Source organism: Oncorhynchus nerka, linkage group LG9a, assembly GCF_034236695.1.
Source record: "Oncorhynchus nerka isolate Pitt River linkage group LG9a, Oner_Uvic_2.0, whole genome shotgun sequence".
Lineage (NCBI taxonomy): Eukaryota > Metazoa > Chordata > Actinopteri > Salmoniformes > Salmonidae > Oncorhynchus > Oncorhynchus nerka.
In genome coordinates, this window is record NC_088404.1 from 22,828,301 (window position 1) to 22,842,586 (window position 14,286).

Genomic DNA, 14,286 nt, shown 5'->3' on the forward strand with positions numbered 1-14,286 from the left:
TTTAAAAACACACAGGGCAGCCGTGACATCAGTTTCAATCAGGAAGCTATCCCCACAGGACGACGGGGCACCTTGCGAAACTCAATGTGATCACCCCCCCCCACACACACACACACGCACACACAGGCCATTGATGATCTGCATGCACACTCTCAGGCTACTTGCAGAGCGGAATAAGAATAAGAAAGCCAAGAAGAGAAGGAGGAGGAGGAAGATGATGACGGTGAAGAAGTTACCGTGAGGGCCAGGAGTTTGCCATAGGTCAAGTGTGCGGGGATGTGGTCTGGCTTGGCTCTCAGGGACTCTCTGTACCAGTGCTCGGCCTCGGTCAGCTTGTTCAGTCTCATGTAGGCCTCTCCTGTGAGGGGAAGTGAGGCATCAGGTCAAGGTTCAGAGGTTAAGGAACCACACGTCTTCCCATTGTCTTACTAAGGAATCAAATGACAGCTAGGGAAGTCATGCAGAAAGGCCTGCCATCACTTCAGTACACTTTGAAACCCGATACCAAACGGGTGTTTTATTAGCTAAAGGACCTTTTACTAGGATAATAACAAAATCGCAAAGTAAAGGACGGCTTTTGAATTTGTCTGCATCAGTTGAATAGTGTCCCACTAAAAGCCTAGATCGGATCACAATATGTTTTATTAATATCCTCTATCCTATAACAAACTCCTAATACCTGCTCAGCAACAATCCTATAAAAATAGTCATGGAACTAAGGTGTATTTTCAGATCCCCCATGTGTTAGTTGGATGGAGTTCTATGGGATGTCTAAAGTAAGTCTAAAGTCAGAGTAGGAGAACAGACATGGGCCTGACTCAATCCTTTAATATGACTGGCCTGAGCTGATTGTGTGATATGTTGCTGATGACATGTGTAGAAACACCCTTCCTGATTCTTCAGACAGTGTTACCTCTTCCAGCCTTGAAGACTTTACGCCCCACCTGAACAAACAGTCCCTCTTTCTTTCTCTCTCCTGCCCCTGACACGTATTATAACTGCATTTCACGACATAGTCGGGTAATTGGGGAAACACAAACCAAAACAATGCTTTAAATGTAATGATCACAGGAATAATACTGGGATAGGGGACGTGACTGCAATAAGTTTCACATGAACTTGTAACAGGGGTCTTATATATTTTTTTTTTGTTTTTGAGAGGAGGGCTAATTGAAGCTAGATTATAAATTGGGGATTATGACGAATCATTTCCACTGATAAGAAACAGGAGAGAAACAACAGGTGGCTGGTGATGAATGTTGACCTGCTGACCTCTGAGACGATCAACAGATGTCCCGTCCCCCCTGTTCTTCATTAGCAATGGCCTGTAATAGACCTTTTAATATACCTCTAAATACAAGGTACTCAAGCATGTAGTGGTATCAAATATAAGACCCCAATTCCATTTTTGCTCATGATAAGGATCAGAGTTCCTGCAGTCTTTTGTAAGCAAGTATATAAAGTATCCAAGGAAAGCCAGCTTTATGTTGGAGTAGATATCTTTCAAATGGTTCTGCATAAGCAGCAGCATTTACTGTATGTCCTAGTTGGGTTACAGAATACCTAGACTTCATTTATTTCCTTTCCAGCAGCTAATATAATACTGTACATTGACTGTTATGATTATGATAAGGGCAACATGAGTCGCTTTATCTACATATTTGTCAGACATGGTGTAACGCAGAGCTAGTAACAGCAGAAGACTGAGTGTGGTGAAACAGGCTTTGTGCCTCTCTGGTCTACCATCAGATTCAGATGGAGGTCTATGAGGAAGCACAGACATGGACATGAAATACTTAGCGACACAATTTCCAAGGAGTTGAAAATCACATCTAGTGGAACATTCCATTGCCCATTTGAGCGGAGGGGGGTTTTGGCAGATAAAGACCCAACTTTGACCCAGACTGCCATGTACACTGACGAAAGTTCCCCCTCTTGAGAATGACAAACACAATGGCAGCACCCAAGTGAATTGGACTGTAAATAGATAGGAGCAGGTGCACCAAACATTTAAACGAGCTCCTCAGTAATGTAATGTAAAGATCAGCTGCAAGAAATATGGGAAAATGCCGCAACATCCACCCTGCTAATGCCCTTACAGCTTTCAAACTGAGGGAGGCGATTTACTAATGATTTCTCAGCACCTCCGTCAAGCTGAATTTGACTCCACTGGTGAATGTACTGTACTAAGGGGGGTTGCTGGAATTCAACAAGATGAAGAGTGAGAGCAAGAGAGGGAGGGAGGCAAAGAGAGACTGAGAAGAAGAAAAAAAGAGAGGGAGAGAGAGAAGACAGAGAGTGACAGAAAGAGAGAAAGAGTGAGTAAAAGAGTGAAAGAGAGACAGAGGAACAACATGGGAGAGCCACAGAGAAGGACAAAGGCATGTCAGAAGGCCCATTGAGTGACAAGAGTGCTAGTGGAATCAGGGGTTACTTGAAATGGAAAATTATTGCATTTTGAAATCAAAAGTCGCAATTTAGTCTGCAGCTGCTTTCACATGACTGTAACACGAGGAGCGTAGTTATTATCGTTAACACGCTGTGGAAACCTCAACATCGGGGCCTCAATGGGAGCGTTGAGCTGGAGCCACACGCCCGACTTTGATGCTGATTTACACGTCCAATACTGGCTTGAGATTTATAAGACGTTATGAAAACATAAGCACCTCTAAAACCAACGGCCTTAAGCAGAGTCTACACTCTGCTACACAAAAACGGGCTAATGTGTAATGCTTACTGTAAGCATAGCTCAGCTGACGAGCTCAAGTCCCTGGCCACAATCAATGCAACTCAATCCTGTGACCCCCTTCAGGTGGAATAAAGTTCAACAAACTCAGCCAGAAGTGCATGGACCCAAGCTGACAACCAACAGCTGACACAATGATTACAAATGTACCCCCCACACCTCCAATCTACCAATCTTCTATTTCATTCCTTTTTCTCCTAAGCTAAGCTTGTGTGTTTAGTTTGAGAGAAAGATAATTGCCACTTACCCATCATGTTATAGAGGCTCTGAGGTGCAAATTGTCTTGGCATTTTCTGTATTGCTTCTTTATACACGGAGAGGGCCTCCTATGAATGAATAAAACAAAAGGAACCATCCGTTAGGCACGAGGAGCCAAACATGCCAGGGCCACAAGTCATTTGTCTACTGCAGCCTGGGCCCTCACAAGCTGAATGGAAGCATGGAATCAGAGGTCACTAAGAGGTGGTTAAGACTTGGTGGAGGAGAAAGGATCTATCCTCTCCATGACATGGCCAGTCAGAGAGCTAGTGCAGTGTCACACAGCCTGTCTCTCGCTAAAGCCCAAGGCAGTGATTCCCTTTAGGCTCTGTTAGTGGGTAGGCTTAGCGGAGTTGCCAACAACCGGATGCATCCGGTTTTCAGGGATACAACTAATTCAACCTAGCTTCCTCATCTGCTGAAAACCAGATTCAGGAACTCCACTCAGGCGTTTTCTTTTACGCCTGCTACGTTCGGTTAATTAGTGGGTATACTAGTGTAGAAGGTCAGTGGGTGGTGGAGCTTTTCTCCTGACAATTTCCACAATCTCAGAACGGATGCACTTTTCGACCTGCTTGTATATGATTAGTGTGTGTGTTCCTGTGAATACGTTTGGTGTGTGTCTCCCTGTGTATGTGTGTGTGTGTGTGTGTGTGTGTATGTGCACCCCTGTCTGCTCCCCTATCCTACCTCCTGGTGCCCCTGCTCATGGAGCAGCTTTCCCAGGTTGTACAGGCAGCTGGTGACAGAGCTCTTGTGTGTGTGGGGGTCCTTCAGGTTCTCGTCAGGGATTTCGGCGCAGGTTAGGAAGGTCCTCTTGGCTTCGTCCAGTCGCCCCTGGTTCATCAGGACAATCCCAGTGTTCAAGTAGGCGGCTGCAGGGGGGAACGAGAGACATATAGGTGATCCATTACGTGATCAACATGCAGCCAGAGAGTAATTAGGCTCTATGGGGCTGAAACTAGTCATTATGAAAATTATTTCTGAATAAATTGGCTAGCCACTGATGATCAATTGGCTGCCACATCCATGGGGTAACAATACATATTCAACACTCGTGGAAGGGAGTGTATGGGGTGGTCGTGGCTCCACCAATACTGTATACATCGGCATGCCAAGATGAACTGTATGCTAGACTAAAGTTCGACCTAGTCCCTATCCTCAGTTCTCTCTGTCCTTCATCCATCCAAAGTGAACTGCTCTAATCAACAATCCTTTTGTAGGAATAAATTGCATATATCCCCCTGGCTAGAGTGTTTCTGAAGACAGTTTCCATAAAGGATGTGTGTCTGAAAGAGAGAACAGTAGGAATGGAACTGGATATCATTAGAGTATCATCATGAAGCTGCCACTTTGGAATTGTTCATGAACAGATTCTACGTTGTACCAGCTGCCAGCTAAACACATTGAATTATGGTACAACCTTGACAAATGACTTTTATTATCTGACTGATTCTCATACCTTCACCTCCAATACCCCCCACCACCGCTTTAGGTAACTCATTAATTTAGTTATCGGCAGTAACAGATAGGATCATTGCATAATGAACGAGAACTACAAAGTGTGATCATCATCTGATTACATTCATAATTATTAATTACACTTTGGGAGACAAAGGAAAGGTCTCCACCGCTTGGCGGTGATCGGTTAATATAGAAAACTATAGGGGAATAATTTAGCACATGACCAGTGGAGGATGAGAGTGACTTCTGCTAACCAGGCAGTGTGACAGCTGAACCTTACTGATACAGTAATGAGCTAGCAGGAAGCATGTTTGAAAGAGTTTCCTCAAGGTAAGACTCAAGAAAAAACTACCACCATTAGGGGATAAGGAGAGAAGGGGAGAGAGGGAGAAATGGAGAAATGGAGAGAGGGAGAAAGGGAGAGAGGAGAGAGGAGAGAGGGAGAAATGGAGAGAGGGGGAAAGGGAGAGATGGAGAAAGGGGGAGAGGAGAGAGGGAGAGATGGAGAAAGGGGGAGAGGGAGAAAGGAGAGAGGGAGAAAGGGAGAGATGGAGAAAGGGGGAGAGGGAGAAAGGGAGAAAGGGAGAGAGGGAGAAAGGGAGAGATGGAGAAAGGGAGAGAGGGAGAAAGGGGGAGAGGGAGAAAGGGAGAAAGGGAGAGAGGGAGAAAGGGAGAGAGGGAGAAAGGGAGAGAGGGAGAAAGGGAGAGAGGAGAGAGGGAGAAAGGGAGAGATGGAGAAAGGGGAGAGGGAGAGAGGGAGAAAGGGAGAGATGGAGAAAGGGAGAGAGGGAGAGAGGGAGAAAGGGAGAGAGGGGGAGAGGGAGAGAGGGAGAAAGGGAGAGATGGAGAAAGGGAGAGAGGGAGAAAGGGAGAGAAGGAGAAAGGGGGAGAGGGAGAGAGGGAGAGAGGGAGAAAGGGAGAGATGGAGAAAGGGAGAGAGGAGACAGGGAGAAAGGGAGAGGGAGAAAGGGGGAGAGGGAGAAAGGGAGAGAGGGAGAAAGGGAGAGATGGAGAAAGGGAGAGAGGGAGAAAGGGGGAGAGGGAGAAAGGGAGAGAGGGAGAGATGGAGAAAAGGAGAGAGGGAGAAAGGGGGAGAGGGAGAAAGGGAGAGAGGGAGAAAGGGAGAGAGGGAGAAAGGGAGAGATGGAGAAAGGGAGAGAGGAGAAAGGGAGAGAGGAGAGAGGGAGAAAGGGAGAGATGGAGAAAGGGGGAGAGGGAGAGAGGGAGAGAGGGAGAGAGGGAGAAAGGGAGAGATGGAGAAAGGGGGAGAGGGAGAAAGGGAGAGCGGGAGAAAGGGAGAGAGGAGAGAGGGAGAAAGGGAGAGATGGAGAAAGGGAGAGAGGGGAGAAAGGGAGAGAGGGAGAAAGGGAGAGAGGAGAGAGGGAGAAAGGGAGAGATGGAGAAAGGGGGAGAAAGGGAGATGGAGAGGGAGAGAGGGAGAGAGGGAGAAAGGGAGAGATGGAGAAAGGGGGAGAGGGAGAAAGGGAGAGAGGAGAGAGGGAGAAAGGGAGATGGAGAGAGGGAGAGAAGAGGGAGGGAGAAAGGGAAAGATGGAGAAAGGGAGAGAGGGAGAAAGGGGGAGAGGGAAAGAGGAGAGAGGGAGAAAGGGAGAGAGGGAGAAAGGGGGAGAGGGAAAGAGGAGAGAGGGAGAAAGGGAGAGAGGGAGAAAGGGAGAGATGGAGAAAGGGAGAGAGGGAGAAAGGGAGAGATAGGGAGAGAGGAGAGAGGGAGAAAGGGAGAGATGGAGAAAGGGGAGAGGGAGAGAGGGATTCATAATAAATCCAATTGTGTAATAATTGAATCTATTGACATGAGTGGTCCTTGAACACTCAATCATTCATCCAGTAATGGAGCAAGCTTGTCTGTGCCCTCCCTCACCCATTGGCAGATGTCTGGACACCTGCGCTGTGCAAACACAAGAGTTTGAAATGGTCAATAAAAAGAGGAGCGGTACTTACAAGCCAGAGTTGGCCTGCTCCCAATGGCCAGTTTATAGTAGTGGAGCGCCTCAGAGAACTTGTTGTTTTCTTGTAGCAGCAAACCACTGTAACAGAGAAAGTTAGGGACTCTCATGGCTACAAATCTCAACAGAAGTGTGTGTCTGTTAAGACTGAATAACACAACATAAGACAACTAAATGTAATACAGTTTCCTAGTAAATACAGTACTGTAAAATGAAGTGCTACCAAATCTCTAGTTCTGTTCTAAACAATCTAATTCTGTAAATGGATCTGTTGAGTAACATCTAAAGCCCTTGGGGCTAGTGTTGAGTATTGACTGTGTGCTTCCTGTTGTCCTCCCCTCAGGCTGACACAGCATGATTAATAACCTACTGTCACAGAAACAGCACCCGGGGGAATACAAAGCACCATTACCTCTCTGTGAAGACCACTGATCATTAGACAGTCGTGTGTGCCGGGACAGACTGGGACCAGAAATCGGCCCTGTATTTCTAACACATCGGGCCCTTTCTTCCCCCTCGAGGCAAAAAATGGACCATCCCATCTGGTGTGTGTGTGTGTGTGTAAGGAGAGACAGTCCTGCTCATGTATGCATACAGAGTCTATAGACACTCACAGGTTATACAGCATGTCTGCCATGTTCCTACGGTAGTAGAGGGCATTCCTGTATGCCTGCTCTGCCTCCGCCATCTTGCCCTGGTTCTTCAGGACATTCCCAAGGTTGCCCCATGCTGATAGAGGGAGGAATAAAGTCATTAAGGTTAACATGGTCAACCAACATGGCTGCCCGTCCCTTTTGGACACACTATCACTTCCTGGGTTTACGGTTTGTTATCGAGCCTGGTCCCAGATCTATTTGTACTGTCTTGCCTGGTCACGTCAAATGTCAAGTCAAACAATGAACATAGGCTATGTATAGAGTTGGTAAGACAGTACAAACTGATCTGGGACCAGGCTGGTTTTGACCCTCCTCAGAGGACATTGTGCAGGCTAAAACAGAGGGTATATCTGCTGCTACTGAACTATTGGGCTTAGAGTGAGGACAGAGAGAGTTGATGGCGCACCTGGGAGTTAGTGTGTCAAAGAGCCCAATTATTCCCTAACAGAAAAGGAAGAAAACAATGGCTCCCCCTGACACTCCATAGTAGATTAATGGCAATACTGTAAAATGGATTGCAGATTAATTGACAGGTAAATTGGGTCTTGAAATGTCATAATAGTGAAAATTATAGGAATGAATCTGGTAGGCAATTTTCAGTTGTCAAGTGGTAATTGTATATTCTATTTTCCTTGGGAAATACATCTACATCGATTACTGCTTTAACTCACATATAGAGGAAAATGCACATAGCCTGACAACCAAATTGACTGAATAGTGTTTCCCTTCAATATTTTAGCTTGAAAACTAAATCCATACAGCTTAGTATGGGCAGTTGGAATCCATCATGTATACATATGGGCTTATGCTCTTATACACTATTTAACTGTGTCTACATACAGTACAGCTGAAGCCAGGGCACACTGGGGCAACAGTATGAGCACTGTGAACAGGCCTGACAGAGAAGAATCATCCCCTTAGACACGGTTTCTTCTTGTTCTCCTGATGGCTGTATAGGAGGGGAAAGTCAAATAGAGCTTATAGTAGTTACCGGGTTACCTGTGTAGCATTTCATTCAAATGTATCGAGTGCTCACATATGCCAAAGGCTCCTTTGAGCTGTGCATTATTTATTAGTTAAGGCGTCTGAGCCAGATATCCCAAAAGTCTCAAATTCAATATTAGCAAAGCCATGCAGAGAAAAAAAGACAAGAACTTTATTGTAAACACAATATTAAACATTTTAAAATAAATATGCTAGAACAGAAAATGCTCTAAGTGGTGTTACCATCCACTGTGAATTTGTTAGGTCTCTTTTACTGTGTTTTCTCACAGAACTCATTCTCAATGGTTAACGAGCGTGTCACTATTTCAGACTCACAAATGGTATGAGGACAGTGTGCCAGGGAAGGAACGTAGCTGCTGCTCTGCTCTGTGTTGGCAGGATCAACAGCTGTCATGTCCCAGCTCTGCCGCAACATGTCCTGCCGTTACCTCTGTCCCTAGCCCGGGATCACTATCTCAAGAATAACACTAGTACACTACCAGTTATTCAGTATTATCTTTGGATGAACCTCAATTTGAATGTTTGAATATTCAAGTATTCTAGTTTCCCCTCATTGCCAGTCAAGCAGGGATGTCAGTGAAGATGCCGTCCAAAAGTAAAAAGGAGAGAAACTGTAGTCTGCCCATAGTGAGGGATTTAGTAGGTTTACAATGGAGGCCTTGTGTTGAAAGGTCCTTCAGCCATGATATACTGCCTGGAGAGGATAAACTGTCTGGAAGTAGACATACTGTAAACAATTTAACAGGTAGCGCTTAACACTCATGATTCCTCATGAGCTCCCGAGTGGTGCAGCAGTCTAAGGCACTGCATCTCAGTGCAAGAGGTGTCACTACAGACCCTGGTTCAATTCACAACTGGCCGTGATTGGGAATCCCATAGTGCAGCACACAATTGGCCCAGCATTGTCCGGGGTAGGCCGTCATTGTAAATAAGAATTTGTTCTTAACTGACTTATGTTTTTCTTTTTGTATTACATCTCAGGGTACATCTTGAAAATCACACTTTCGTTCAATCCCAGGAAGTAGCTATCACTTAACGTGATGCTACTTTAGGTCATACAGTCAACCTGTAAATATATTATGTGAGAATGTTAAAGTGAAGAAGGTTGTCTAAGTAGGATCTTTTTCAGGCAGCTCTAAGCTACATTATTCAGTGCAGAAGTCATGAAAGCTCATCTGACATGACACACACTAGCCTGTTGAACACCTTTTAAAGCACACTCAGGCTATGCAAACGTCACAGTCTGAGATGTTGTGTGAGTGTGTGAGTGTGTCTCTATGTGTCGATCTGTCTGTGTATTACCTTTAGCAGGGTTAAAGTATATTCCTGACTTGTAGAGCATCTCCTCGTTCTGCCAGTCTTGGTTCCTCAGCACTGTTTTAACCCCAAACAGTAGGACCAGGGTAACGCTACAGTACACCACCACAGTCCTGGAGGAGCTCCACCTCAGCCGTACGTACAGGGCCCTCAGCCCCACCGCCAGCAGCAGACAGAAGCCCATACTGGGGATGTACAGTACCCTCTCTGCTATCACAAAGCCCACGTAGAAGAACAGGTTGGTGGCAGGGAGGAAAGGGACGGCCAATAGGCCCAAGGAGAACACCACTACGTTTTCAGTGGTGGGCAGTGGAGTCCTGGTGACGTAGTGCTTTTTGGTACCGTTCTGTGCACTTGCAGTGTGAGGCTCTGTTTCAGAGTTTGTGTGGTTGGGAACATCGGGGTGGTGGCAACTGTGTCCATTGGTGTGGGACCTCCCGTTCCCGTTGGTTACATGATGGGCTTTTCCGTTGGTCTCCTTGCCCTTGACCTGGCGGGTGCGAAGCCCAAACCAAGCCAGAAGGAGCAGTCCCACATAGAAGGCCAAAGTATGAAGGTTCCTCCAATCGGCGATGCTTCTGATCAGAGGCAGGGCGTCCATGGACCAATCGAAGCTCAGGGTGTTTGGGCACAAGAGAAGCCACATGTTGACGGCGGGCAGATAGAGGAAGGTTAGAGTCCGAGTGAGGAGGGATGGGGAGTCCCCCGCTGGGTTGTCTGAGTTGGAGAAGTTGGGCGGTTTGTTGCCCATCCAGTAGAGGCGGTAGGCCAGCAGAACAGCCCCCCAGGCAGCCAACAGCAACACACTCAACAGCAGGTGGACGTTCCTCCTCTAGAAGAGAGAAAACAACAACAGAGCTGAAACTAGGAGGAACGGCAATCGACTGGAAAGCTAGCAGCAAAGGCAAGAAAAAATATTATGAGACGCTAGGGCCAAAGTAGTTTTCTGGTTGGTTGGTGATTTTTCTGACTCTTGGCATTTGACTTTGATCCAGGCCATGTTGGTAAATCGAGCATAAGATTTAATGTAATTTAGAAGAAAAAAACGCAAGAGTCTGTTATGTAACGTTGTCTGGAACAAAAGCTGTGTTCATGCACTATTTGTCCAGCCAAGTGTTAGACTGCAGATTTAGAATGCATTGCAAGGAAAGTCAACTACAATTGATTTTATTGTTATGTTTTGGCTGTGATGTGGGGTTTTGAATACCCATGAACAGGAAGATATCAGTTAACCGTGAATGCCTTTGTTGCTGGGGCTTATAAACCAAACAAATCCAAAAAGAAAGGGGAAAAATGCCCTGTGACTTTGTCTTTGATTCAAGCCAAAATAATCACGGCTATACTGGATTCATTGACTGTTGCTGAGCAAATGTGGTCTTACATCATAGCATTCCCTTATTCTGTGTTATCTTTCTCCTCACGCACCTGGCCTTAGACATGACTAAATAAACACCAGAATACAGGCCAATAGACAGTCCTATTCATCATAATGCAGGCTCGATATTAAACACTTTCTGAAACTCCTGCATGGAAATGATTATGAAGTATTGAGTGTTTGAAACTTGTGCACGTTGGTGGGAGTGCAGAAAAAAACCTGGCCTATATTGTTCCCAATAGAACTGTTCCTGCTGTAGGATCAACTAGTCTTTCTTATGGGGTTTATTTTGGAAGTCACACTCCTGCTAAGAAATCTTTATGGCTTCCCTTCCAAAATATTGTCAGCTAATACATGCAGGGCAACATCCATTTGTGCCCTGCAGTGGTGCTCTGTATTCAAGAGAGGATGATCTCATACTGGTACAGTACACAACAATGAGGCTAGCATTCAGTACATGCATTTCATGTCCGAGCAATTGACTGATTTCCCCATAGAGATTCAATGTAGAGGATAGGGACATTATGAAGCAAATCAAATCAAATGTTATTGGTCACATGCGCCGAATACAACATATGTAGACTTTACAGTGAAATGCTTACTTATGAGCCCATTCCCAACAGTGCAGAGTTAAAAATATGGACAAATATATGCAAAATAAAAAAAGGGAAAAAAACTATTAACAGGATACATACAAGGAGCACCAGTACCAAGTCAATGTGCAGGGGTACGAGGTAGTTGAGGTAGTACAGTATGTACATGTACATGTAGGTAGCGGGATAATCAGGCAATCAGGATAAATAATAAACAGAGTAGCAGCAGCGTTTTTGGTGTGTGACAGTGTTTCTATGTGTGAGTTTGGGTGTGTGTGGCATCAACATGCATGTGTGTTTTGTGTGTGTGAGAGCGTACAGTATGTAGTGTGTGTGTGTGTGTGTGTTGGAGTGTCAGTGTAGTATGTGTGAGTGTATGGGTAGTCTAGTGAGAGTGCATCGAGCCAGTACAAAATAATTCAGATAAATAAATAATAAAGGGGTCCATCTACATTTTCCGCATCGCCATTTGATTAACTGTCCAGCAAAAAGCCCTGCAACGTTTTCATTTATTTCATGTATTTAACCTTTATTTAACTAGACAAATCAGTTAAGAACTAATTCTTATTTACAATGACGGCCCACCAAAAGGCAAAATCATTGCAATTGTCTTTAATTCATATCATTCCTTACAGATCTCAAGATTACAGGCTTACACATAATTGAGTATTTATTCCCCATGTGCTGTACATTATTCCTTTGGTAATATACACACAACCCTTCTTTACCATTAAATGAATAGCCATGGCTAGTGTATAGCTGAAAATCCTGTTAAGTCCATTTGATGTCCCCTCTTCCATCTTTCCGTGCCAAATAGATCACAGTGGCTAATAAGAGTATCCTCAGTCGGACTGTGAACATGGGGTCCTAGCTGTGCCGGTTGCAGTGCAGGGGGCTTCAGGGCTTCTATGAGAAATGGGCAAGGGACAAGGCCAAGCGCATCATAGAAGACCCCACGCACAAGCTTGCTGCCCCTCCGGAAGGAGATTAAGGGTCCCACTGTTCAGTAAGAAAAGGAACAAGGCAAGTTTCATTCCATCAGCTACCAGACTGCTGAACAGTGGGATATAGGACAGATGCAGGCCAAACACACGGTCGGACAGTAGGCCGCAGAAACTTTGAATATGTGAAAATGTAAATGTGTGACTTGTGTACTAACTTTCCAGTTTTCCGTACTGAAGGTAATATGTTGTGTTTGTGTACTTGATTGCTGACATCACAAAATGAATTTCCATGTAAATAGACAATAAAGTATATCGTATCATCGTATCAACCATAACCCGATTGGTAGCTTTATAACATAACATCACTTCATTCCAAATGTGTAGTTAGTATAGCGACTTTATTTATGAACTGTATCTAGTAAATTACAGAAATAAATGTTGCAAATCTACATGTTGAAGACGTCATAATTCTTCGAATAAACATGGAGTTGAGATTCTGCTACCAAATATAAACTGGCGTGGTGTCAGAGTAGCTACGAGATGATCATCGGATCAATAGATGTAGGACTATTGACAGTGATCAAATCTTGATGGATTCCGGCATTTAGTCTCTTTCCTTTTCCCCTGGTATGGTTTTGTGGGCCGGCTAGGCCCCCATGGAGTAGGCCTCATGTCAGAAGGACCTGGTAGTTTAACTGTGTACCCAGTGGCAGGCTACAGACGCTGAGAGGAAAATAATGACGGAAGAGAAAGACAGAGCCAGCCCGAGACTCTTCCTCTCTTAGGCCTTTCAGCCATTCTTCAGTGAAGGCACAAATTGTTCAGCAACAATGCTTTCCTAGTCATTGCCTTGAAATAGGCCTTCGGTATGTTGGAGCTAAATTTATTCACAATGCTTCTTGGAAAATGCTGTTGATTATGCCAAGCCGCATATGCTGGGGGAAAATAGAGACAGTTCCAGAGATTTAAAAGACATGTATTAAACATGTATTCAGCCATGTGGTACTAATTTTGCGAGTAAGCCTGTTGATGTAGGCTATGCTACCATACAGCTCCAGAGCAAGATTCCTTTACCTTAGACTCCCTCGCTCAGGGGAATCATCCCTATTAAAACAATGTGTAAGGGCAACACTATCAAAACCACAACAAAACTTTTGACAAATCAGGACATGATATCCAAAGGAAGACAATCCACCACCGTTCTAGAGGTTAATATGTTGCTTGGCAACAGATAGGTCACCAGTTCAATCCATATCCCACGTTTCTTGCTAATTCGAAACCAACTGTCAAAAGGCTCATGTGGGGGGCAATCAATATGTGAATTAATTGCCCCCCATCTATCTTCAGAGTTCGTAATGTTAGGTGACCTACACTGGGATATGCTTAACACCCCGTCCGTTCTACAATCTAAACTAGATGCCCTCAATCTCACACAAATGATCAAGGAACCTACCAGATACAACCCCAAATCCGTAAACATGGGCACCCTCATAAATATCATCCTGACCAACTTGCCCTCCAAATACACCTCTGCTGTTTTCAACCAGGAACTCAGTGATCACTGCATCATTGCCTGTGTCCGTTATGGGTCCGCGGTCAAACAACCACCCCTCTTCACTGTCAAACCCTCCCTACAGCATTACTGACTACAGTATTACATCTCTTGATAAACACCACACCAATATCACTGTGTTATTTGCTGTGGCGAATTGAAGGTATCTGTGTCAGGAGTCTGTGAAAGGACAAACTCTAAGACAGAGGGGCTGATGTGTAAGCAGAGGCATAGAGAGACGGAAAGTAGGTTAGCAGCCTTATAGGACAGGAAGAAATAAGGGCCCACTTCCCCTGGAACCGAGGTGAATAGCACAGCTATGTATCATAGGACTATAAAGGAAGAGTGAGTGACAGATGAATGTGGCATGTACTGTATGTTTTAGCTGACCACAGGATTAGCCATTGGGTCGG

At 45.0% G+C, this 14,286-nt stretch overlaps 1 protein-coding gene across 1 annotated transcript in view; it reads right to left on the bottom strand.

Annotated features, from left to right (window-relative positions):
• The window catches only part of LOC115134069 (protein O-mannosyl-transferase TMTC2-like), a 165,775-nt gene that overhangs the window by 30,299 nt on the left and 121,190 nt on the right, over window positions 1-14,286 (bottom strand). The window contains exons 3-8 of the mRNA XM_029667654.2: window positions 9,395-10,241; window positions 7,046-7,160; window positions 6,427-6,512; window positions 3,695-3,879; window positions 2,994-3,072; window positions 237-358 (exon numbers count right to left, since the gene is read on the bottom strand). Coding sequence (XP_029523514.1) covers window positions 237-358; window positions 2,994-3,072; window positions 3,695-3,879; window positions 6,427-6,512; window positions 7,046-7,160; window positions 9,395-10,241 — 1,434 coding nt within the window. The remainder of the gene's footprint in view (window positions 1-236; window positions 359-2,993; window positions 3,073-3,694; window positions 3,880-6,426; window positions 6,513-7,045; window positions 7,161-9,394; window positions 10,242-14,286) is intronic.